The sequence below is a fragment of the Mustelus asterias genome, chromosome 21 (assembly GCF_964213995.1).
Source record: "Mustelus asterias chromosome 21, sMusAst1.hap1.1, whole genome shotgun sequence".
NCBI classification, from domain to species: domain Eukaryota; kingdom Metazoa; phylum Chordata; class Chondrichthyes; order Carcharhiniformes; family Triakidae; genus Mustelus; species Mustelus asterias.
Genome location: NC_135821.1, coordinates 64,788,761 through 64,814,379, shown reverse-complemented (window position 1 = coordinate 64,814,379; position 25,619 = coordinate 64,788,761). Strand labels below are relative to the sequence as shown.

The window sequence follows — 25,619 nt, the reverse complement described above, 5'->3', positions numbered from 1 at the left end:
GAGAGGAGCGAAGTATAACTCAGATATTAGAGGGATGTTTTTTACACAGAGGGTGTTGGGGGCCTGGAATGCGCTGCCAAGTAGGGTGGTGGAGGCAGGCACGCTGACATCGTTTAAGACTTACCTGGATAGTCACATGAGCAGCCTGGGAATGGAGGGATACAAACGATTGTCTAGTTGGACCAAGGAGCGGCACAGGCTTGGAGGGCCGAAGGGCCTGTTTCCTGTGCTGTACTGTTCTTTGTTCTTTGAACACATTGCACTCGCCTCGGTGAGTCAGAAGTTCAGATGAGAATGGGGAGGTTGGATTTCCAGTAACACACCAGGAGCAGGTGGGCAATCTGACTCTGATTGCCACTCCATGGAAGTCAATAATGATTTTCATTTTGTTTTACACTAGAAGTCTTAAAAACAGAAAAATGTTGTTGTATTATCCTGTCAGTGATTAACTGGAGGTTCATATTTCTTTATTCAAACCTATCGGTCTCTGTGCGAATAATAATACTGAGTCAATTTGGTGGAACTGAAGCTGAGTACCTAGCTTCCCGTAGCTCAAGACTTTCTATCTTTTATAAAACACTACTTCTTGTTCATTCTGACCCACAAAGTACAGTAGAACATATCGATTACACACACAAATTGTTATGTTTCATGAGGTTGGTTTTTGTACCCATGGTTACAGATTTAAACAGACTGAGAAAATTTAAAAAAAACACAACTGCTTTTATTTCCTTTACTCCCAGCAAATGAAGGCTTCACTGATATATAGCATCAGAATGCTCAGATATGTTATGAATCCTGGTCAGACAATCACGCAAAATGGCTGGTTCCTGTTGTAGTTGAGTCTTCTCTCAATGACCAGTTAGGCTCTGTCCTTGAGATCTCAGTTCCTTGATTAGTGGTCTCTCACCCCTGTAATAAAGATTTTCCTTGTGTTCAACATCTTTTTTCCACAGGATTAACAATAATCTAACAGGGATCCAGAACCAACATAAATTTCAGAAAATATAATACCTTGCATGGACACGATGCTCCCACCAGCCCCGGCCAGAAGTCTAGGCTGTGTCAGGCAGGGAAGGGTCCAGTAAAGGTTGCAGCTGAAGAACAATGAGTTTAATATTGTGGCTTGAGGGAAAAGTGCAGTTGGGGCCAGATAGAAATTATGTCAGTGATGGGGAGTTCACGGAGAGGGGATTCACAGATCTACTTTAATCAGGGTTAATCTCTTGTACAATTTTCTGGGCTGCTTTGTGAATTATGATTCTAAAACTACAAATATAAAACATGCATTTATTTGACATGATACATTGAAGTTGAAACAATAGAATGTGTTAGAATCACATGCAATTACATAAATATCAACATTCCTGTAATCGTTAATATTACAGTTATTGCCCAATTTATTACTTCCTAATTGCAAACAAGAAGAAGTTTCACACTGGTAGGAGTTAAAACTAAAAGATGGTCAAAGAAATCTACGCCTTCTGGTTTCTAGACCATAACCTCATCCCATGCTCTGAAAACTCACCCTGAGTAAAACATTAGAAGTGTACATACACGGCCTTAGCAACAAATGCAGGCATTCATGGATGGCCACAACATCCTCTGAAACTTTTTATACTGCAGGCTTGGTTTAAACCATGAGTTGAATTTGCCCAGAAAGCTGTCCAACTTTCTTTCACTTTCTCCATTAAATGAAGACCCTTCAAAACAATTTTCCAGAAAAAATATGTTTAGATGTTACTGGAACAATATGCTTCACAGTATTTTAATACAAAGTGAAGAACCTCTCACAGGCCTGTATCATCGATGTTACTTTTCTTGACAACTTGTTTTCATCTTGGCCTGGCAAATTCAACAAGTGTAAATTCAAAGGGCTGACAAACAAGCACTTTTCCTAGTTTCCCAAGGCATTTTGGTTGAATGTCTAGCTTAGCGTTGTCAAAAGGATTTTTTTTTGTATTTACTGTATTGCACACTTCAGTGCTCAAAACACAATGCTAGGAGGCTCAGCCTCTTTAACTTTGAGAACTAGAAACAAACACAAAATAAAATAATTTCAATATTCTTGTTTATTAAATAAATGTAAAATAAACACTGCATAATTATGCCTCATTTACTATGCATACCTATTGTTTTGAAAAGATGAAAAACGTTAATAATTTTAAAGACCTCTATTAGATTACCCCTCAACCTTCTTCACAAGCGGTCCAGCCTGCTAATCCATGTCCAATATGTAATCCCACCCATTTCTGGTAACATCCTTATAAATCTTTTCTGCTTTCTCTCCAGTGACTCTATATTCTTTTTATCAATTTGTACTGTCTTTTATGGGCGAGGGAGGAAAGAAGAAAGAATGAAAAGTTGGAGAATTAAATAGGAATGAACAGACAGAGTACTCAAAGGTTAATATTTTCTGACAACTTTGAGAGTCTTCGAACTGCATGAATCCACCCAGCGTCTTTCAGAGGCGTTGTACAGAAGTTCACACCAACAAAACTAAAGTTCTCTTTCCCAGTCCCACATTCTTCCTCTCTCATCAGTCTCCTTGGCTGCCTCCTTGAGTGGAATCCAGTGGAACAGAACATCAGTGTCTTGTTTGACTCCACAGTGAACTTTTTAACTGCACTTTAAGTCCATCACCAAGACCACCTTCTACCTCCTGCACATTGCAAACAATCCCACATTAACTGAAACTCTGATCCACGCCTCATCACTTCAAAGACTCTTGGTACTCTCCTCACCACTTTCATACTACCATTCTTTACAAACCCCAGCTAAGTCCAAATTGTGACCCATATACTCACCACACAAAGTCCCTTAAACTCCCTACAAATACTCACCAAACTGCACAGTGCCCAGCGAATCAATGAGGCCTAGTTTTCAACTCTGAATAACAATCCATCCTATCCAAATAATTATCACCAGATATAGATCCCACACACAGTCCTCTATTCCAGGACTACATGATTATGCCATATGTTTAGTCACTTGATTTTTCCACAAAACTTACAATTTGGATCTTCAATCTTTCCTCCTGAACTCCTTAACTTCCTGTTCAATGACTACTGCATCCCTCATAATGCTCCAGGCGGCTATCTGATTAATGCTATAAATAGGCAGTTATTACCAATGATTGTTATAAATAAGCCCTTTATATACCAAAATAAACAATACTATTTATTTTATGATTCACTGTTGCATTTGTGATTAAATGATCCACATTTTTAAAACTTTAAACTGATAACTAAGGTGCAGCTTTCAAAAGTAGGGAAAAAATGTAGCTTCCACACAGTACAGAAGTATGTCCCCATCTTAGAGCCATACAATCCTGAAAGGACAAAATTTGATTACTGTTCTGTGCTGTTAGCTGATCTCAGCTGTTTTAGTATTGTGGATGCTATAGTTGACTTTAGCCCCTAGGATTAAGGGGAAGTAAATCAGCCAGGGTTCCCTCTACTAAATACAGTCCAGCAGTGTGCACTAGAAGTGCCCGCATGTGGTTCCCAAGTGAATATAGGATTAGGCTTGTTAATTGTATGGTCCTCACAAGACACAGATGAAAGGTTACAAGTTGGCCATTTTTTTCAGGAATCACAAGACAACTACTACCTGTGGAAGCATACCCTGTAGAAGGAATCATTGTATTGGGGCAGGGACAGAAGAAAATCTTGAAAGCCTGAAGATTGTAGGAGGAGGGCACACTCAAAGGGAAAAACCTTTGATTACATAGTCTTGAAAAGCTGCTTACCTGTGAGAGACAGTCACTGCCTCATACTCACATAATGAGAATCACTGAACACCAAGATAAGTTTCCTAATTAGACGGGATTGGGAATATCTATCTAATCCACACTCATTTTTCTCAGCTGACTGTTCTTACTTGAACTGAAACTGGCAGCAACATTACATTTGCAAAAGAGAAATAATCCAATAAGATTCATATGTTTAGGGAAAGGACAAGCAAGAAAACAGTTTGCAATCTTAAACCATGCCCCATATTTCTAGATACATTCCTCAACAGCACAGATACACAAAAGTTAGATGCCACTCAACTGAAACCATCTGTATGTGTTTAAACCTGTAAACACAAACATTAATCTGATTAAGGATTTATATGTCACTGCACAATTGGATCATCCACACTAGGTTACTGAGAAACAAGTCCAAAACCAAGTGTGCACAAAACCACCATGCTTGAAGACAATAGGACTGGAGATGAGATAAATTAGATCAAGCTTAAGTTTTATAAACTGTAGATTGTAGTGAGAAAGGAGAGACTGAAGGAGATTAAATATTCACTAATATTGAGATCCTGTGAAAAATGAGTTTGGATAAGAAATGGCACAATGAGTCTTCACACAGTGCAGATGGTGTGTAGGATGGAGTAAAAAGTCATGGGAAACGTTCATTGCAGTTGAACAGTCACATCTCTCACTCTAAGTGTGCAACTGTGATCACACAAGGTCTGTGTGCATTTCTAGTCTTTTGATCAGGATACTATCGTATAGCAGACACCCTATGAGTAGTTGAAAAGGAAATAAGGATGTCTGTCAAATCTCCTTGGTAGTAGATCGTTTTGGACTCCTGCGTTTTCAGTATTACATTCCAGATTTAACACATTGCTCTTGTTAACATGTCTGGTATCATATTGTACTATTGTAAACATTTAAAAAGCTTGGATCCTTATATATATTTTACATGATGCCATAACTAAAATGATACTTCTGCTTTTTGTAACCATCCAGTTTGATTAATTTTCTTGAATTATTTTTATAACAGTTTATACTTCTAGTAAGACATTGAAACCATGGAAAATGTGCGAGAAGATTGACACATTTGTTGACAAGGGATGATGACTTACAAACAATGCCTAGCTCAATTTTCATACTTAGGGATTCATTTCTTTTGACATTGATCTGTCCTCAAGGCTGCCATGGCTCAGATCTTGAACTGTTCAATGATTCGGGACAGCTCAGTGTCCTGTCTGTGCCCAAGTCCTGTTGGGAATTCAAGCCTTCAATGCAGTCTTGTTCTCCGATTCCCAACTGCATAGATGCAGTATCAGGCCAGATTCCTTTGAGGTTCTCCAATTCCACATTTGACATGGAGATTGAGCTATCTGCTGATATCTGCCCGATATCAAACCAAGATGAAGGATTTTCTAGGGCTCCCAGTCCCATTTCTGTCATAAATGCTCCTGGTTCAGAAACTGATGGTACAGCTTTCTCTTCCCATCCTTCACTGGCAAGTTCCCGAACCTTTCGGATATCTGCAAGCAGCTCCTGATTTTCATCTTTCCAAATTCGGAACTTCTCTGTTGTCAAACTGGGATCATCGAGAATCTTATTAATGGATTGCAAATCTACCATCTTGGCCTACAAATATTCAAACAATCAGGGTTAATGATTACAGTAACAAACTTCGAAATCACACAATGCAGACAAATCACACAATGGTATAAATTTAATCACATGCCTTTAGTGTGCTCTGCAGTGTTCGCAGATAGTGTGCCTTCTCATTGATGATTGGATTCTTGTTTCGTCTGATGAACGACCAATGATAATCTTTACTAAAGGGCTGCTCCTTACCAATCAGTGACACGCCCCCCTGTTGCAAGCCTTTTATTAATGTTTCCAGTTCATCATTAGAACTCTGACCAGGATCTGAAAGAGATGGACAGAAACATCACTGAGCTTTTATAACAGACACCAATGATCTCCTGTTCCTTAAAAGTCATATAACGGGAAGAGACAAGATTCTTGCTTTCCTTAGGCTTTTTTGACCAGTTTAATTGAGGGGGTTTAAATTGGTCCATTAACAACTGACTACCATATTCATGCAAAGTGCCTGTGCCTTATTTTCATATGATCAATAACCCACTTATTTCAAATAATTAACGGCTGTATTAAATGACTAACAAATAAACTTTATTCCAACGAGATAATCAGTCACTATTAGAGGAAATTGAATAATATATTGCACAGCAATGGTGGCATAGCACTGCTGCCTCACAGCGCCAGGGATCTGGGTTCAATTCTGGCCTTGGGTGACTGTCTGTGTGGAATTTGCATGTTCTTCCTGTGTCTGCGTGGGTTTCCTCCAGGTGCTCTGGTTTCCTCCCACACTCCAAAGGTTAGGTTGATTGACTATGCTAAATTTGCCCCTTAGTGTCAGGGACCCAGCAGGTTAAATATGTGGAGTTATGGGGATAGGGTTTGGGTGGGATTGTTGTCGGCATAGGCTCAATGGGCCGAATGGCCTCCTTCTGAACTATAGGGATTCTATGAGGATATTTTTCAGCAAAAGCTACAAAGGCTAAAGTGGCAAAAAACACGTGACCCTGAGCCGCTGTCTGTATATGAATCCAATGGAAATCTCCATTCTGCCTGCTCTGGAACTGGTCCTCACTCCACAAGCAGTGGACCTGTCACATAATTTTGTCCCAATCGCCTCAAATGGGCTAATTTTTTGTGGCACATTTCAATAGGCAGTGACCAATTTCAAGAATCTCACCCCAATAACAGCAGGAAACCAGTCCACTATGGGGGAATTACAGCTCAGTACAATCCTCTCTTTATCCAGGGCAGCATATAGGTAGGAAGAGGAGGGAGGTAAAGATAGATCTTTAGGGGCAACAGAAAAAGAAGAGCAGCTATTGCCGAAATGCTCTAGCTATGATGGTAAGAATGAAACTAATTGAGGGCAATCCCACTGAGCTTGATAATGGTGAAGGGTCTTTCTCCCTCATTCATTCTTTCATGGGATGTGGACAACATTGCTATGGTCAGTCATCCCTAATTGCCCTTGAAGGTGATAGTGAGCTGCCATCTTGAACCACTGCAAGCCAAATGCTGAAGCTAGTCTCACAGTGGTTCCAGGTTTTTGACCCACAAAAATGAAGAAATAGTGATACATTTCTAAGTCAGAGGAACTTAGAAATAGCATTTCCATGCATCTACTAATCTTGTCCCTCTCAGATGGTAGAGGGTATGGGAGGTGTAATTGAAGAAGCCTAGTTGGGTTTTTGCAGTTCATCCTGTAGATGACACACACTGCAACCACATTGTGCTGGTGCTGGAAAGAGCTTTAAGATGCTAGAAGGGGTATCTATCAAGCAGGTTGCTCTGTAATGGATGGTGTCGGGTTTCTTGAATGTTGTTGGAGCTGCACTCGTCCAAGCAAGTGGATAATATTCCATTACACACTTGTCTTATTCATTGCCGGTGGTGGGAGGTGAGTCACTCACCACAAAATACCTAGACTCTCATTTGCTCTTTAGGCCACAGTATTTCTGACTTATTCATTTATGTTTCTGGTTAGGGGTGATCCCCGAATTGTTGATTGTAGGGGGTTCAATGATGGTAATGTCATTCAATGTCAGGGGAATTTATTAGACTCCCCCTTTGATCGGGAGGGGCATTGCCTGACACTTGTGTGGTATAAATTATACTTGCCAGTAGTGAGCCCACCCATGCCTGGATGTTCTCCAAGCCTGGATGTTCTCCAAGCCTTGCTACATGTGGGCACAGACACAGATTGCTTCATTAGCTGGGGAATTGTGAATGGAACTAGACACTTTGCAATCGTCATTTCTGACCTTATAATGGAATAAAGGTAATTGAGGAAACAATTATGTCAGGCGGCACAGTGGCACAGTGGTTAACACTGCTGCTTCACAGCTCCAGGGACCCGGGTTCGATTCCCGGCTTGGGTCACTGTGTGGAATTTGCACATTCTCCCCATGTCTGCATGGGTTTCCTCCGGGTGCTCTGGTTTCCTCCCATGTTCTGAAAGACGTGCTGGTTAAGTGCATTGACCCGAACAGGTGCCAGACTGTGGCGACTAGGGGAATTTCACAGTAACTTCATTGCAGTGTTAATGTAAGCCTTGCTTGTGACTAATAAATAAACAAACTTTAACTTTAGATGTTTATGGCTAGGCTTAGGACACTGATTGCAGAAACTCCTGCAGCTGAGATGATTGGTCTTCAACACCACAATTATTTTTCTTAGTGCTAGACATAACTGCAACCAGTAAAGTGTTTTCTCTCAGATTCCCATTGATTTCAATTTTACTCACAATCCTTGGTGCCATCAAATGCTATCTTGATGTTAACGGAAGTCTGTTACCAAACCTCTGGAATTCAACTCTCTTATCCATGACTCAAGCAAAGATTTAATAAAATCTGGAGCCTAGTGTGCTTGGTTGAATCAAAACAGAACATCAACGAGGCTCATTATTTGTGAACAGGTGCTGCTTGAAAGCATTGTTGATGACTCCTTCCATCACTTTGCTAATGTTTGTGAGTAGGCTGATGTGGCGGTATATGACCAAATGGATTTGTACTTCTTTCCTGGACAGTTCATACCTGGACACTTGTCAGGTAGATGCTGGTGCTATAGCTGTACTGGAATAATTTGTCTAGAGGCTGGCGTTGCTAATTGTAGAAATCATAGAAATCATAGAAACCCTACAGTACAGAAAGAGGCCATTCGGCCCATCGAGTCTGCACCGACCACAATCCCACCCAGGCCCTACCCCCATATCCCTATATATTTACCCACTAATCCCTCTAACCTACACATCTCAGGACACTAAGGGCAATTTTTAGCATGGCCAATCAACCTAACCCGCACATCTTTGGACTGTGGGCGGAAACCGGAGCACCTGGAGGAAACACACGCAGACACGAGGAGAATGTGCAAACTCCACACAGACAGTGACCCAAGCCGGGAATCGAACCCAGGTCCCTGGAGCTGTGAAGCAGCAGTGCTAAACACTGTGCTACCGTGCCGCCCACGGTTTGTGTTAAAGGTTTTTTGTGTTAAATTTTTGTGTTAAAGGTTGGAACACAGGAGCAGTAGTACTGATTGTGAGGTACAGAGGGAAGGAAGAAATTGATCGATGAGAAATGGGAAATGCTTAATTCAGCAAAAACATCCCTACAGTATGGAAGGCAGAGGGGAGCGCAAGTAAACTCTTGGAGCTTACTTTGAAAAGATCAGATTCTTGTGAAGGACAGATTCTATTATTTTCAGCAGCTGATGAGGATTTGTCTAATTGCTCCTACCTGGAAGCGGCTTCCTCTCCTTGCTGGGACTGGATGGCCCACTAAGGCGGCCAGTATCTCCACTGCGTCCAACTTGTCCATAGTTGCCTGATGAATGTCTGACTTGTTCTATGGATGAAAGGTCATTGTTCCTCTACAAACAAATGGAGGCAAGGTTCACAATGGACAATGATTAGCTACAGTTTTGGCTTAATACTCCTGAAGGGATGTTATTGTTGACAAATTATGCATTTTTAATTTCCTAACCATCAGTTCCTTCCTTGTACCCTCTGCTTCCCTTCTCCCTTTCCCTACTCCCTCTCCCTTCCACCTCAAGATCGACGGTCTCATAAAGGAACAAGCTACGTTAGCAGCTAATCATGACAGCCATGGAACATTCCTATGTATGGACTTCAGGCCACAAAGGCCTGTAGTAGAATATCCTGTCAATACTCACTCTCTAGTCTGACACATGGAGATTGATTACAATTGGAGACCAATTGGCCCCCTCAGAACAGAAGGGAATAGGCCCCTTCAGAATAGGAAGGGGAATGTGGGGGGAGGGAGGAATAAAGGGGCAGAAACCATAATGTACTGATAAGTCAGATCAGTACGAGATTGAATTCTGTACTTACACCATGTATTTCCTCAACCCACAGCTCAGTGCTCCATGCCACCTTGCCTCCCGACCACTCCTTACACCAAATTCTAGGTTATAGCATCAATTGGTAGTATTTGGGGCTCTTTCCCACTTTTACTGAAACAGTTCAGAATTTTTTTGCCCGTTTTCTATTCATTCCAATACTGACAGTACTCACAAGGTAGGCAGGATCGTCACATTCTTCAGTCTCTGTCTCGCTCCAGCAGTCTGAAGTGGGACAGATTTCAGTTTTAACAAAAGCAAAGTCAGACACAACAGAATCATTTCACTTTTATACAGTTTGTGCATAAAGCCCCAAGTGGCCCTCAACATAGATGGTATTGTATCCCCCTCCTGTGGCAGGCATTTGTATTACAATAAAGAAAATAAATTTTATTCCCACTCCTCATGAGAACAGTAACACTGATTCAACCTTATCTAAAATAAAAAGAAAACCAATTCAAACATTCCTAGTTGGCCTCCAATGCACAGGGAGTGTATTCAATGAGAAGATGACCAAACAGACCAAGAAAACTGAGGTTTGAATTAGCAGATCCTAGCTGGAGCAATGTGTAGGGTTGCTACCTCAGAGAAAAGTCAGGATTTGGTTAGACTTTGCTGCCCTCCCAAGTCTGGTAGGCTCCCAAAATTCACTATTTTGACTCACAAAGGGTGAGGCATTGGAGAGGGTATCCAATGCACATGAAATCTATATCCCAGTCAGAGTCAGTATCTTCAGGAAAGAAGGGGAGGAAAACAATCCAAAAGGAATTTGAATCACAAAGTAAATTTTAAAATAATAGACTTAATTTTGAAGAGGAAATAGTCTGCAGACCTGCATGTGCTTTGTGACATGATACTGTATGATTAAGCATGCCTGGAAAAGATTTCAGCTTGCTTTCAGTGATAGCAGTCGACCTTTGGATTAGAAAGTCATGGGTTCAAGCTCCACTCCAGCGACATAAGCACTTAAATGTATGCTAACACTTCAGTGAAGTACTGAGGGGATGTTGCATTGTTGAAGATGCCATTTTTGACGCAAAATTGAGGGGATGCTAAATCTTCTAAGATGAAAATTAAAATCTCATGACTCTAGGTATGGGCAGTCTTCACACGTGAGTGGAAACTTCACAATCATAATTTATTCCTCGAGACATCCATGCACGGACGTTCCAGTAGAGATGACTGGACAGAGGCAGAAGTGTTGGTTTCCCGGCACTCTTATCTCTAATACAAGAACACTCTGAATAATTGCAGCACTCCCTTTGTGATAAGCTAATTCAACACAGACTTGAGGCAGAATCTGGCAGCTTGTGCTCTATGTTTCAATACCAAACAGGCAGTGTATTTATCCAGAGAGGCACCAAGAAAGTCATATTGCATTCAAGGCACACTAGCAATGCCATTGTTTATAACTTGCAATCTGTTATGGCACAATTTGAATACTTGGAATTGAACTGGTTCCCCATTACTCTGTTTACAGCACACACTCAGCAGTGAGCCCAGCATGCTATCAATTATAAATTCAGTTAGGTTGCCTTTTCCAGTGTATGCTTGCTTCTCAAATGAAACTCTATCAGTGTCAGTAAATAAAGGATTGTGCAGCGGTTGCCTGGCCCCAGTTCCTGCGGCATTCAATGCCCTATACTCTATAATTCTATTTATTCTGGGTTGGGGTGGAACTTTGAAATTTGTCCTGCTCAGAGCTTCTCACCTTCCTCTTTGTTTTCGGAGTGTTTCTCAGTTTTGTATTTTTGGATGGCACTGATGAGGCTGTTAATCCACCTATAGATTAAGATGAGAGTCAGAACCAGAAACACAGCAGACTGCACTGAGCAACAAAGGACAGCAAGGGATGTGACATGTGTTAACATTAACAGGAGGCATTCTTTCCCCAGGTTACAGGGCAGACCGAGGAAAGCTATCTCTAGCTTCACCATCAAGGGTATAAACCCAGGCTGCCTTATATTATTTTCCAGGAGAGGGAACCAGAGAACAGCTATTATTGTCTGTTCAAGTTAGTTTTTTTTCGACATGTTATATACAATATGAAGAGTTTGCAGCAATACTGGTGAAGCTGTTTCGGGGCCTTGAGCCAATATTCAGTGTACAGTTTGCAGGGGGAACCGAGAAATGAGCAGCTACTTACTTCCTCATTTCATCTACATTGTCTGCTGAAAAGACAAAGGACTTGAACTTCTGGTGACATAGCTGGAATACACTGCAAACAGAGGGGAACATAAAAGTTAAAATACACTGGATTATTCTCAGTCATCCAACCACCCCCAGACAGGCTGTTTATACTTGATAAACAATCATATTGAGTTCACTCCTGTCCCCAATCAATGCATCTTGAACAGGATGCAGAGAAGATTGACTTCTGATACCAGAGGCTTAAATTGTGTGGATAGCTAAGAAAATCTGTGATTGCTCCCCTCATAACAATTAAAATTATAAAGAGATTTTCATATACTAGGGAGGAACTTTCTGCTGATAGTCGGATTAGTAATCTTAGGGAGGTGGTGGTGTAGTGATAATGTAATTGGACTAGTAAGCCAGACCTAAAGCTCTGGCGGTATGACTTCAAATCCCACTATGGCAGCTGGTGGAATTTGAGATTCTTTTTTCAAAAGCTAGTGTCAGTAATGGTGACCATGAAATTATTGTTGTTTCTGGTAAAAACCTAACTGGTTCATTACTGTCCTTTAGAGAAGGAAATCTGCCATACTTACCTGGTCTGGCCTACATGTGACTCCAGACCCATAGCAATGTGGTTGACTTTTAACTGCCTTCAATAATGGCCTGGCGAGCCACTCAGTTTAAGGACAATTAGGGATGGGCAACAAATGCTGCCCTTGCTAGTAACACCCACATTCCATGAAAAAGATAAAGAAAAAAATACAGATTTAAGATAAATAGAAAAAATTCAGGCGGAAATGAGAATTTTTTAATGCAGCAAGTTATTATGATCTGAAATGCACTGCCTGAAATGACAGTGGATACAGGGTTATTGGTAACTTTCTAAAGAGAATTGGATATATTTGTCAAAAGTGAAATTTGCAGGGCTTTGGAGAATGAGCAGAAGAATGGGAGTATCACAGAATCGCCACAGCACAGAAGGAAGCCATTTGGCCCATCATGTCTACATCCGCTCTCCAAATAATCATTAGTGCCATTCTCCTGCCTTCTCCTTGTAACCCTGCACATTATTCTGCTTCAGATAACAGTCTAATTTGCTTTTGAATGCCTCGATTGAACCTCAGGCATTGCATTCCAGAGCTTTCAGCACTTGCTGCATATAAAAGGTTTTTTTTTGTCATATTGCTATTTTCGCAAACAAAGATTTGAAATCAAGGATGTGAGTTTTAAAATTGCGACATTTCTTAATGGGAGAAAATGGATCAAGAACTTTCCCCTTGCATCTAGATCTCAGTACTCTTCTGCTGTTTGCCCTCGGCCTCCACTTGGGCCAGTCTGAGACTTTCAAAATAGGTGGTACCTTCGTAGATGCTTTTTCTCCAATTTGGATGATCTCGAGCAAGAAATTTCCACATATTGGAGGGATGTTGCAATTTCTCAGAGTGGCTTTGAAGACATCCCTGAAACATTTTCTCTGGCCGCCTGGTAACCACAAAGCTCGGAGTACAGACGTCGTTTTGAGAGTTTTGTGTCAGTCATGCAGACAATGTCACCCACCCACCATAACAGATTAGCCATAACAAGTGCCTCCATACTTGGGAGGTTGGTCTACGAGAGGACACTGATGTTGGAATACCTATCCTGCCATTGAATTTGCATGAATCTTCAGTCTTACGGAATCGAAACAGCTCCTTTTCTCTCTCCACAGATGCTGCCAGACCTGCTGAGTTTTTCCAGCTTAATTTTTTGAATACTTTGTTGCTCAGCATGGTTTGGTACCACACTGGGAGTCACTGATCTATCAGTTTATGGAATGCTTTCCACAGTTCTCAGTGTAGAAATTAGGCTGATTTAGACCAGTCCTAACATACAAAAATGGCTTTTGGTCCCTCGAGGTTGCTCCGCCATTTTATAAGATCATAGGTGATCTGTTTATATAGAGTTCCACATTCCCTATCTACCCTCAATAACCTTTGATTCCCTTGCCTAACAAGAATATATCTTCCTCCACCCTAAAGATATTCAGTGACCCCACTTCCATCACCTTTTGAGGCAGAGAATTGCAAAATTACACAACCCTCAGAGAAAAAAATTCTTCTCACTTCTGTCCTATGATAGCAACTCCTAATTTTAAAACCGTGCCCCAGTTCTGGACTCACCCACAAGAGGAAACATGCTTTCAAAATTCTAACTTCCCTGCATTCCAGTATCTTTCTGAAAATGGTACTGTTGTCTAGTTTTCGTATGAAACCTCTAAATAATCATTCAGTTGATCTCAGATTAACCACAAGAAAAAGGAACAACTCTCAGCCCCAGTTTTCACAGTTCAGATACATAATTTCAGCACAAGAAGCTGATATCATGACTGTTCAGTGGCTATTTTGTGTTGTTCTCTCTTGTTGCTCTGTTTTTAGTAATTTTTGGTGGGAAAGTACTCAGCCCCCTCCCCTACCCAAAACTCAATCTGTTGCCATTTTCCATCTCTCCAAAGTCACCTATTAACTGTGGTCAAGGCAACAATCTGCAGCCTTCTACCAGAATTACTCTGACTTGGTACCAACTATTCCTCTGAGCAATGTCCTCTCACCCACTGGAAAGCACTTTCCACAGTTTACATTCAACGGTATACTCAATATAAAGGGGATGGGGGTCTCAGACACTTACAATTTTCTCTTGTGTTCTCCAGCTGCCTCCACAGAGTATGATAACAATTTGATTAATCCCTCAGCTTTCTCGTCCTATCAAGAACCACAAACAATAAGTTATTCAGCAACACAGAGAGATTTACCACAAGCATTAATTTACTCAGAGTTGTTTCATCTTTTTCTTTTCAGTCCTTCAGTTCAGACAGCAGACCTTCCTCTATGCTTTTAACATGCATAATCTCCTTTGTTTACCCCATGCTGCCAGAACAAAGACCATCCCCCAATCCAATTAAAACAATCTCAATCCTGTTCCAGCCAAGACAAATACTCCAATCCCAGCCGAAACAAATTATCATCCATACTAGTTAATTAAGTGTAGGCCCCCATAACTCAACGAGTTCCAGTCTCAGGTGTAGCTAGTCGGTGAATAAAAGGGGGAAAAAAAACAGGAAAGGTGCCAGGTGTCAAGAAATGAGACACCACGCACTGAACCAAAAACAGCACCAGGGTACAAGACAGCTCCAGTCTTGTGTAGCCAATGCCTGCAGTGATCTCAGTGATAACCCCAGTGATGCTGTGAGGGAGTAGCGAGAGGATCAGTTGTCCTGGGCCATTTTCACACTTTCTCTTGGTTGTAGAAATACTGGGAGCTATCACTGGCCACACTGATTATCAAAGCTCACAAGGAAGATGCTAAAAGTGATCAGCTCCAGCTACAATTGCCAAGTTATTCATTTTCCACATTCACTAATTAGTGTTTGTTGACTCTATTTCTTAATTTTAATCCAAAATTGCTCCTCCGCAAACCATGCTTGAGGGGAGAATTTCAGGGTCAGATCCCCACCCACAGTGTCACCCACAAGTCTTCATCAAGAGCTGCCCTCATCCTGCAGATACAATTGTTCAAAGTCCCAGTTGTTGTAGATTTAAACACAGGCTCAAAACGGCCCCTTCAGTGATCTGGGTTTATTAACAAGCCCGATTAAATAGAAATACATTCTGAACTGGGCTGGGCCTGATCCACACTTTATTCAAGATGTTCCTTTAAACAGGCAACAACATTGTGCCAGTAGCACATGTATAATCTCGGACTGGAAGTCAGCGAGGCAGGTTTTGGCAAAAGCGGTTTGATTGTATCTCCCAGGTGAGTCATGTGCCTCACTGGGCAGCAGGCAGGCTTGGTTAAATTTCAACAGCAGGGCCTCATTAATACACCACTTGACACCTTCCTAATCAAAAAGGACCAGAAATCTGGGGCAGGGGTGGGGGGTAGCATGGGCCAGAGAAGGTCTGAGATTTTACTTCTGGAGGAGTAATTTAAAAATTTACCTAACTGGGCCTCTTTACTCCTGGCTGGAAAAGCCCTCACTGCCAGCCCAAATCAGGCCTCAGGTTAAAATCTCAGATGAGGTTCCAATGATACCATGGAAGCCTGATCTGCATATTTAAAAGAAGCCCCTTCTGACTTGGGGCAGGCTTTCTTGAGACCTGTAATTTAATATTGGAATTTCTCCACTAGTCCAAGCACAAGACAGGCAGACCCTTGCCTCTCCCACCAGCTCCATGCCCTTGCACACTCACATTTTCACTGTTGTACCAATATAGAGTGGGTCCCTTCAGAACAAACCAGCAGCGTTTCCATTTCTGTGACATGAATCTAGAATGTTCTTTCTTCTTCCAAAGCCAGCCATAACACTCGCCCAAACCGAGGTCCTTGCAGGATATCCGTCTACGGCTAAGTGCAGTCGCTACCCCTGTCATAGAAAAATATACATCATCAGGAACATCCCCAGGAGGAGATTAACCCAATGAATGGAATTTCTTCTCTACAAGGACTGTGTAATGGTCACTCCTACCAATAGTGTAATGGACAGGTAGATTGATGAGAATGAGGTAAAGAAGGTTTTTGCTCATATTGGTTCTTTCATCACCTGGTGCAAACCCAGTCCAGCAGTAATATTCTTCAGAACCTGGCCAGGAGGGTGCTATCGAGTCACCTTCTATGCTTTTCTTAACTTCAATGTTTCTTCCATGTATGTTTAAAATGGAGGAATACGAATTCGTCAGTTGTGGGAGGATGGTGGATAGTAAGCAGGAGGTTTCCTTACCAATGTTTGATGGGATCAAATAAGAGAGCGGGGAATGGGTGTGTGTGTGTGTTAGAGAGAGAGAGAGTGGGATGTGGGCGTGCGCGAGAGAGAGAGGGATGCATGCATGGGCGTGCGTGAGAGAGAGTGGATGCATGCATGGGCGTGCGCGAGAGTGGATGCATGCATGGGCGTGCACGAGAGAGTGGATGCATGCATGGGCGTGCGCGCGAGAGAGTGGATGCATGCATGGGCATGCGCGAGAGAGAGTGGATGCATGCATGGGCGTGCGCGAGAGAGTGGATTCATGCGTGGGCGTTCGTGCGAGAGAGCGGTTTGCAGGCGCGCGTGCTAGAGAGCGGTGTGCAGGCGCGCGCGCACGAGAGAGCGGTTTGCAGGCGCGCACGCGGGAGAGAGCGGTTTGCAGGCGTGCGGGCGTGAGAGAGCGGTTTGCAGGTGCGTGCGCGCGCGAGAGAGCGGTTTGCAGGCGTGCGGGCGTGAGAGAGCGGTTTGCAGGCGCGAGAGAGCGGTGTGCAGGCGCGCACGCGCGTGAGAGCGGTTTTCAGGCACGAGAGAGCGGTTTACAGGTGCGCGCGAAAGAGCGGTTTGCATGCTCGCACGAGAGAGCGGTTTGCATGCACGTGCGAGAGAGAGCGGTTTGCATGCATGCGCGCGAGAGAGAGAGGTTTGCATGCATGCGCGCGTGAGAGAGAGATTTGCATGCGCGTGTGCGCGAGGGATCGGTTTGCATGCGCGCGCGGGAGAGCGGGTTGCATCGGCGCGCGCGAGAGAACGGTTTGCAGGCGCGCGCGAGAGAGAGCGGTTTGCACGCGCGCACGAGAGAGAGCGGTTTGCACGCGCGCACGAGAGAGAGCGGTTTGCACGCGCGCACGAGAGAGAGCGGTTTGCACGCGCGCACGAGAGAGAGCGGTTTGCACGCGCGCGCGAGAGAGAGCGGTTTGCACGCACGCGCGAGAGAGAGCGGTTTGCATGCGAGAGAGAGCGGTTTGCATGCGTGCGCGCGCGAGAGAGCGGTTTGCAAGCACGCGCAAGAGAGAGTGGGCTGCACGCGCGAGAGAGAGTGGGCTGCATGCACGTGAGAGAGTGGGATGCACGCGCGGGAGAGAGAGTGGGATGCATGCACGCGCACGAGAGAGAGAGTTGGATGCATGCACGCACGCGCGCGCGAGAGAGAGTGGGGTGCATGCTCGCGCGCGCGAGAGTGGGGTGCACGCACGCGCGAGAGAGTGGGACGCACACGCGGCGAGTGGGACACGCGTGCGCGATAGAGTGGGACGCACGCACGCGTGTGCGAGAGAGTGGGACGTACGCACGCACGCGCGCGGGAGAGTGGGACGCACGCGCGCGGCAGAGTGGGACGTACGCACGCACGCGTGCGAGAGTGGGACGTACGCACGCACGCGTGCGAGAGTGGGACACGCGCGTGCACGATCGCGACAGAGAGGGACGCATGCGTGCATGAGAGAGTGGGACGCACGCGCGGCGAGTGGGACACAGGCGCGCGCGAGAGAGTGGGGCGCACGCGCGCGCGAGAGAGTGGGGCGCACGCGCGCATGAGAGAGTGGGATGCACGCACGCACGAGCGAGAGTGGGACGCACGCGCGCGCGCGAGAGTGGGACGCACGCGCGAGAGTGGGACGCACGCGCGCACGCGCAAGAGTGGGGCGCACGCGCGAGAGTGGGACGCACGCGCGCACGCGCGAGAGTGGGACGCACGCGCGAGAGTGGGACGCACGCGCGCACGCGCGAGAGTGGGACGCACGCGCACACGCGCGAGAGTGGGACGCACGCGCGCACGCGCGAGAGTGGGACGCACGCGCGAGAGTGGGTGGGATGCGCGCGGGAGAGTGGGTGGGACGCGCGCGCGGGAGAGTGGGTGGGACGTGCGCGCGCGCGCGGGAGAGTGGGTGGGACGCGCGCGCGGGAGTGGGTGGGACGCGCGCGCGGGAGAGTGGGTGGGACGCGCGCGCGCGGGCGGGAGAGTGTGTGGGACGCGCGCGCGCGGGCGGGAGAGTGGGTGGGACGCGCGCGCGCGGGCGGGAGAGTGGGTGGGACGCGCGCGCGCGGGCGGGAGAGTGGGTGGGACGCGCGCGCGCGGGCGGGAGAGTGGGTGGGACGCGCGCGCGCTGGCGGGAGAGTGGGTGGGACGCGCGTGCGCGGGCGGGAGAGTGGGTGGGACGCGCGCGCGGGTGGGACGCGCGGGCGAGTGGGACGCGCGGGCGAGTGGGACGCGCGGGCGAGTGGGACGCGCGGGAGAGTGGGACGCGCGGGAGAGTGGGACGCGCGGGAGAGTGGGACGCGCGGGAGAGTGGGACGCGCGGGAGAGTGGGACGCGCGGGAGAGTGGGACGCGCGGGAGAGTGGGACGCGCGGGAGAGTGGGACGCGCGGGAGAGTGGGACGCGCGGGAGAGTGGGACGCGCGGGAGAGTGGGACGCGCGGGAGAGTGGGACGCGCGCGAGAGTGGGACGCGCGCGAGAGTGGGACGCGCGCGCGAGAGTGGGACGCGCGCGCGAGAGTGGGACGCGCGCGCGAGAGTGGGACGCGCGCGAGAGAGTGGGACGCGCGCGCGAGAGAGGGACGCGCGCGCGAGAGTGGGACGCGCGCGCGAGAGTGGGACGCGCGCGCGCGAGAGTGGGACGCGCGCGCGCGCGAGAGTGGGACGCGCGCGCGCGCGAGAGTGGGACGCGCGCGCGCGAGAGTGGGACGCGCGCGCGCGCGAGAGTGGGACGCGCGCGAGAGTGGGACGCGCGCGCGAGAGTGGGACGCGCGCGCGCGCAAGAGTGGGACGCGCGCGCGAGAGTGGGACGCGCGCGCGCGAGAGTGGGACGCGCGCGCGCGAGAGTGGGACGCGCGCGCGCGAGAGTGGGACGCGCGCGCGCGAGAGTGGGACGCGCGCGCGCGAGAGTGGGACGCGCGCGCGCGAGAGTGGGACGCGCGCGCGCGAGAGTGGGACGCACGCGCGCGCGAGAGAGTGGGACGCACGCGCGCGCGAGAGAGTGGGACGCACGCGCGCGCGAGAGAGTGGGACGCACGCGCGCGCGAGAGAGTGGGACGCACGCGCGCGCGAGAGAGTGGGACGCACGCGCGCGCGAGAGAGTGGGACGCAAGCGCGCGCGAGAGAGTGGGACGCACGCGCGCGCGAGAGAGTGGGACGCACGCGCGCGCGAGAGAGTGGGACGCACGCGCGCGCGAGAGAGTGGGACGCACGCGCGCGCGAGAGAGTGGGACGCACGCGCGCGCGAGAGAGTGGGACGCACGCGCGCGCGAGAGAGTGGGACGCACGCGCGCGCGAGAGAGTGGGACGCACGCGCGCGCGAGAGAGTGGGACGCACGCGCGCGCGAGAGAGTGGGACGCACGCGCGCGCGAGAGAGTGGGACGCACGCGCGCGCGAGAGAGTGGGACGCACGCGCGCGCGAGAGAGTGGGACGCACGCGCGCGCGAGAGAGTGGGACGCACGCGCGCGCGAGAGAGTGGGACGCACGCGCGCGCGAGAGAGTGGGACGCACGCGCGCGCGAGAGAGTGGGACGCACGCGCGCGCGAGAGAGTGGGACGCACGCGCGCGCGCGAGAGAGTGGGACGCACGCGCGCGCGAGAGAGTGGGACGCGCGCGCGAGAGAGTGGGACGCACGCGCGCGAGAGAGAGTGGGACGCACGCCGCGCGAGAGAGTGGGACGCACACCGCGCGAGAGAGTGGGACGCACGCCGCGCGAGAGAGTGGGACGCACGCCGCGCGAGAGAGTGGGACGCACGCCGCGCGAGAGAGTGGGACGCACGCCGCGCGAGAGAGTGGGACGCACGCCGCGCGAGAGAGTGGGACGCACGCCGCGCGAGAGAGTGGGACGCACGCGCGCGCGAGAGAGTGGGACGCACGCGCGCGCGAGAGAGTGGGACGCACGCGCGCTCGAGAGATTGGGACGCACGCGTGCGCGCGAGAGTGGGACGCACGCGCGCGCGAGAGAGTGGGACGCACGCGCGCGCGAGAGAGTGGGACGCACGCGCGCGCGAGAGAGTGGGACGCACGCGCGCGCGAGAGAGTGGGACGCGCGCGCACGAGAGAGTGGGACGCACGCGCACGCGCGCAAGAGAGTGGGGCGCGTGCGCGCGCTTTAGAGTGGGACGCGCGCGCGCGGGAGACTGGGACGCGCGCACCCGCGCGCCGGAGAGTGGGACGCGCGCGCGCGCGAGAGTGGGACGCGCGCGCGCGCGAGAGTGGGACGCGCGCGCGCGCGAGAGTGGGACGCGCGCGCGCGCGAGAGTGGGACGCGCGCGCGCGCGAGAGTGGGACGCGCGCGCGCGAGAGAGTGGGACGCGCGCGCGCGCGAGAGTGGGACGCGCGCGCGCGCGAGAGTGGGACGCGCGCGCGCGCGAGAGTGGGACGCGCGCGCGCGCGAGAGTGGGACGCGCGCGCGCGCGCGAGAGTGGGACGCGCGCGCGCGCGAGAGTGGGACGCGCGCGAGAGAGTGGGACGCGCGCGCGAGAGAGTGGGACGCACGCCGCGCGAGAGAGTGGACGCACGCGCGCGCGAGAGAGTGGGACGCACGCGCGCGCGAGAGAGTGGGACGCACGCGCGCGCGAGAGAGTGGGACGCACGCGCGCGCGAGAGAGTGGGACGCACGCGCGCGCGAGAGAGTGGGACGCACGCGCGCGCGAGAGAGTGGGACGCACGCGCGCGCGAGAGAGTGGGACGCACGCGCGCGCGAGAGAGTGGGACGCACGCGCGCGCGAGAGAGTGGGACGCACGCGCGCGCGAGAGAGTGGGACGCACGCGCGCGCGAGAGAGTGGGACGCACGCGCGCGCGAGAGAGTGGGACGCACGCGCGCGCGAGAGAGTGGGACGCACGCGCGCGCGAGAGAGTGGGACGCACGCGCGCGCGAGAGAGTGGGACGCACGCGCGCGCGAGAGAGTGGGACGCACGCGCGCGAGAGAGAGTGGGACGCACGCCGCGCGAGAGAGAGTGGGACGCACGCCGCGCGAGAGAGTGGGACGCACGCCGCGCGAGAGAGTGGGACGCACGCGCGCGCGCGAGAGTGGAACGCACGCGCGCGCGAGAGAGTGGGACGCACGCGCGCGCGAGAGAGTGGGACGCACGCGCGCGCGAGAGAGTGGGACGCACGCGCGCGCGAGAGAGTGGGACGCACGCGCGCGCGAGAGAGTGGGACGCACGCGCGCGCGAGAGAGTGGGACGCACGCGCGCGCGAGAGAGTGGGACGCACGCGCGCGCGCGAGAGAGTGGGACGCACGCGCGCGCGAGAGAGTGGGACGCACGCCGCGCGAGAGAGTGGGACGCACGCCGCGCGAGAAAGTGGGACGCACGCCGCGCGAGAGAGTGGGACGCACGCCGCGCGAGAGAGTGGGACGCACGCCGCGCGAGAGAGTGGGACGCACGCGCGCGCGAGAGAGTGGGACGCACGCGCGCTCGAGAGATTGGGACGCACGCGCGCGCGCGCGAGAGTGGGACGCACGCGCGCGCGCGAGAGTGGGACGCACGCGCGCGCGAGAGAGTGGGACGCACGCGCGCGCGAGAGAGTGGGACGCACGCGCGCGCGAGAGAGTGGGACGCACGCGCGCGCGAGAGAGTGGGACGCACGCGCCGCGAGAGAGTGGGACGCACGCGCGCGCGAGAGAGTGGGACGCACGCGCGCGCGAGAGAGTGGGACGCACGCGCGCGCGAGAGAGTGGGACGCACGCGCGCGCGAGAGAGTGGGACGCACGTGCGCGCGCGCAAGAGAGTGGGACGCGCGCGCACGAGAGAGTGGGACGCACGCGCGCGCGCGCAAGAGAGTGGGGCGCGTGTGCGCGCTTTAGAGTGGGACGCGCGCGCGCGGGAGACTGGGACCGCGCACCCGCGCGCCGGAGAGAGGGACGCGCGCACCCGCGCGCCGGAGAGTGGGACGCCCGCACCCGCGCGCCGGAGAGTGGGACGCCCGCACCCGCGCGCCGGAGAGTGGGACGCGCGCACCCGCGCGCCGGAGAGTGGGACGCGCGCACCCGCGCGCCGGAGCGTGGGACGCGCGCACCCGCGCGCCGGAGAGTGGGACGCGCGGGAGAGTGGGACGCGCGGGAGAGTGGGACGCGCGGGAGAGTGGGACGCGCGGGAGAGTGGGACGCGCGGGAGAGTGGGACGCGCGGGAGAGTGGGACGCGCGAGAGAGTGGGACGCGCGCGAGAGAGTGGGACGCGCGCGCGAGAGTGGGACGCGCGCGCGAGAGTGGGACGCGCGCGCGCGAGAGTGGGACGCGCGCGCGCGCGAGAGTGGGACGCGCGCGCGCGCGAGAGTGGGACGCGCGCGCGCGCGAGAGTGGGACGCGCGCGCGCGCGAGAGTGGGACGCGCGCGAGAGTGGGACGCGCGCGCGAGAGTGGGACGCGCGCGCGCGCAAGAGTGGGACGCGCGCGCGAGAGTGGGACGCGCGCGCGCGAGAGTGGGACGCGCGCGCGCGAGAGTGGGACGCGCGCGCGCGAGAGTGGGACGCGCGCGCGCGAGAGTGGGACGCGCGCGCGCGAGAGTGGGACGCGCGCGCGCGAGAGTGGGACGCGCGCGCGCGAGAGTGGGACGCACGCGCGCGCGAGAGAGTGGGACGCACGCGCGCGCGAGAGAGTGGGACGCACGCGCGCGCGAGAGAGTGGGACGCACGCGCGCGCGAGAGAGTGGGACGCACGCGCGCGCGAGAGAGTGGGACGCACGCGCGCGCGAGAGAGTGGGACGCAAGCGCGCGCGAGAGAGTGGGACGCACGCGCGCGCGAGAGAGTGGGACGCACGCGCGCGCGAGAGAGTGGGACGCACGCGCGCGCGAGAGAGTGGGACGCACGCGCGCGCGAGAGAGTGGGACGCACGCGCGCGCGAGAGAGTGGGACGCACGCGCGCGCGAGAGAGTGGGACGCACGCGCGCGCGAGAGAGTGGGACGCACGCGCGCGCGAGAGAGTGGGACGCACGCGCGCGCGAGAGAGTGGGACGCACGCGCGCGCGAGAGAGTGGGACGCACGCGCGCGAGAGAGTGGGACGCACGCGCGCGCGAGAGAGTGGGACGCACGCGCGCGCGAGAGAGTGGGACGCACGCGCGCGCGAGAGAGTGGGACGCACGCGCGCGCGAGAGAGTGGGACGCACGCGCGCGCGAGAGAGTGGGACGCACGCGCGCGCGCGAGAGAGTGGGACGCACGCGCGCGCGCGAGAGAGTGGGACGCACGCGCGCGCGAGAGAGTGGGACGCGCGCGCGAGAGAGTGGGACGCACGCGCGCGAGAGAGAGTGGGACGCACGCCGCGCGAGAGAGTGGGACGCACGCCGCGCGAGAGAGTGGGACGCACGCCGCGCGAGAGAGTGGGACGCACGCCGCGCGAGAGAGTGGGACGCACGCCGCGCGAGAGAGTGGGACGCACGCCGCGCGAGAGAGTGGGACGCACGCCGCGCGAGAGAGTGGGACGCACGCCGCGCGAGAGAGTGGACGCACGCGCGCGCGAGAGAGTGGGACGCACGCGCGCGCGAGAGAGTGGGACGCACGCGCGCTCGAGAGATTGGGACGCACGCGTGCGCGCGAGAGTGGGACGCACGCGCGCGCGAGAGAGTGGGACGCACGCGCGCGCGAGAGAGTGGGACGCACGCGCGCGCGAGAGAGTGGGACGCACGCGCGCGCGAGAGAGTGGGACGCGCGCGCACGAGAGAGTGGGACGCACGCGCACGCGCGCAAGAGAGTGGGGCGCGTGCGCGCGCTTTAGAGTGGGACGCGCGCGCGCGGGAGACTGGGACGCGCGCACCCGCGCGCCGGAGAGTGGGACGCGCGCGCGCGCGAGAGTGGGACGCGCGCGCGCGCGAGAGTGGGACGCGCGCGCGCGCGAGAGTGGGACGCGCGCGCGCGCGAGAGTGGGACGCGCGCGCGCGCGAGAGTGGGACGCGCGCGCGCGCGCGAGTGGGACGCGCGCGCGCGAGAGTGGGACGCGCGCGCGCGCGCGAGAGTGGGACGCGCGCGCGCGCGCGAGAGTGGGACGCGCGCGAGAGAGTGGGACGCACGCGCGCGCGAGAGAGTGGGACGCACGCGCGCGCGAGAGAGTGGGACGCACGCGCGCGCGAGAGAGTGGGACGCACGCGCGCGCGAGAGAGTGGGACGCACGCGCGCGCGAGAGAGTGGGACGCACGCGCGCGCGAGAGAGTGGGACGCACGCGCGCGCGAGACAGTGGGACGCACGCGCGCGCGAGAGAGTGGGACGCACGCGCGCGCGAGACAGTGGGACGCACGCGCGCGCGAGACAGTGGGACGCACGCGCGCGCGAGAGGGACGCACGCGCGCGCGAGAGAGTGGGACGCACGCGCGCGCGAGAGAGTGGGACGCACGCGCGCGCGAGAGAGTGGGACGCACGCGCGCGCGAGAGAGTGGGACGCACGCGCGCGCGAGAGAGTGGGACGCACGCGCGCGCGAGAGAGTGGGACGCACGCGCGCGCGAGAGAGTGGGACGCACGCGCGCGCGAGAGAGTGGGACGCACGCCGCGCGAGAGAGAGTGGGACGCACGCGCGCGAGAGAGTGGGACGCACGCGCGCGAGAGAGTGGGACGCACGCGCGCGCGAGAGAGTGGGACGCACGCGCGCGCGAGAGAGTGGGACGCACGCGCGCGCGAGAGAGTGGGACGCACGCGCGCGCGAGAGAGTGGGACGCACGCGCGCGCGAGAGAGTGGGACGCACGCGCGCGCGAGAGAGTGGGACGCACGCGCGCGCGAGAGAGTGGGACGCACGCGCGCGCGAGAGAGTGGGACGCACGCGCGGCGCGAGAGAGTGGGACGCACGCGCGCGCGAGAGAGTGGGACGCACGCCGCGCGAGAGAGTGGGACGCACGCCGCGCGAGAGAGTGGGACGCACGCCGCGCGAGAGAGTGGGACGCACGCCGCGCGAGAGAGTGGGACGCACGCCGCGCGAGAGAGTGGGACGCACGCCGCGCGAGAGAGTGGGACGCACGCCGCGCGAGAGAGTGGGACGCACGCCGCGCCGAGAGAGTGGGACGCACGCGCGCGCGAGAGAGTGGGACGCACGCCGGCGCTCGAGAGATT

The 25,619-nt window shown here is 53.4% G+C and overlaps 1 protein-coding gene across 2 annotated transcripts in view; it reads right to left on the bottom strand.

The window, feature by feature from the left end:
- Positions 1-1,278: 1,278 nt before the first annotated feature.
- The window catches only part of LOC144509343 (connector enhancer of kinase suppressor of ras 1-like), a 120,062-nt gene continuing 95,721 nt past the window's right edge, over positions 1,279-25,619 (bottom strand). For both annotated transcript variants that reach the window (XM_078238035.1, XM_078238036.1), the window contains 8 exons: positions 16,057-16,229; positions 14,495-14,568; positions 11,841-11,912; positions 11,406-11,476; positions 9,870-9,919; positions 9,073-9,205; positions 5,478-5,665; positions 1,279-5,377 (listed from right to left, as the gene is read on the bottom strand). In XM_078238035.1, the coding sequence (XP_078094161.1) occupies positions 4,925-5,377; positions 5,478-5,665; positions 9,073-9,205; positions 9,870-9,919; positions 11,406-11,476; positions 11,841-11,912; positions 14,495-14,568; positions 16,057-16,229 (1,214 nt within the window). In that variant the 3' untranslated portion in view covers positions 1,279-4,924. The remainder of the gene's footprint in view (positions 5,378-5,477; positions 5,666-9,072; positions 9,206-9,869; positions 9,920-11,405; positions 11,477-11,840; positions 11,913-14,494; positions 14,569-16,056; positions 16,230-25,619) is intronic.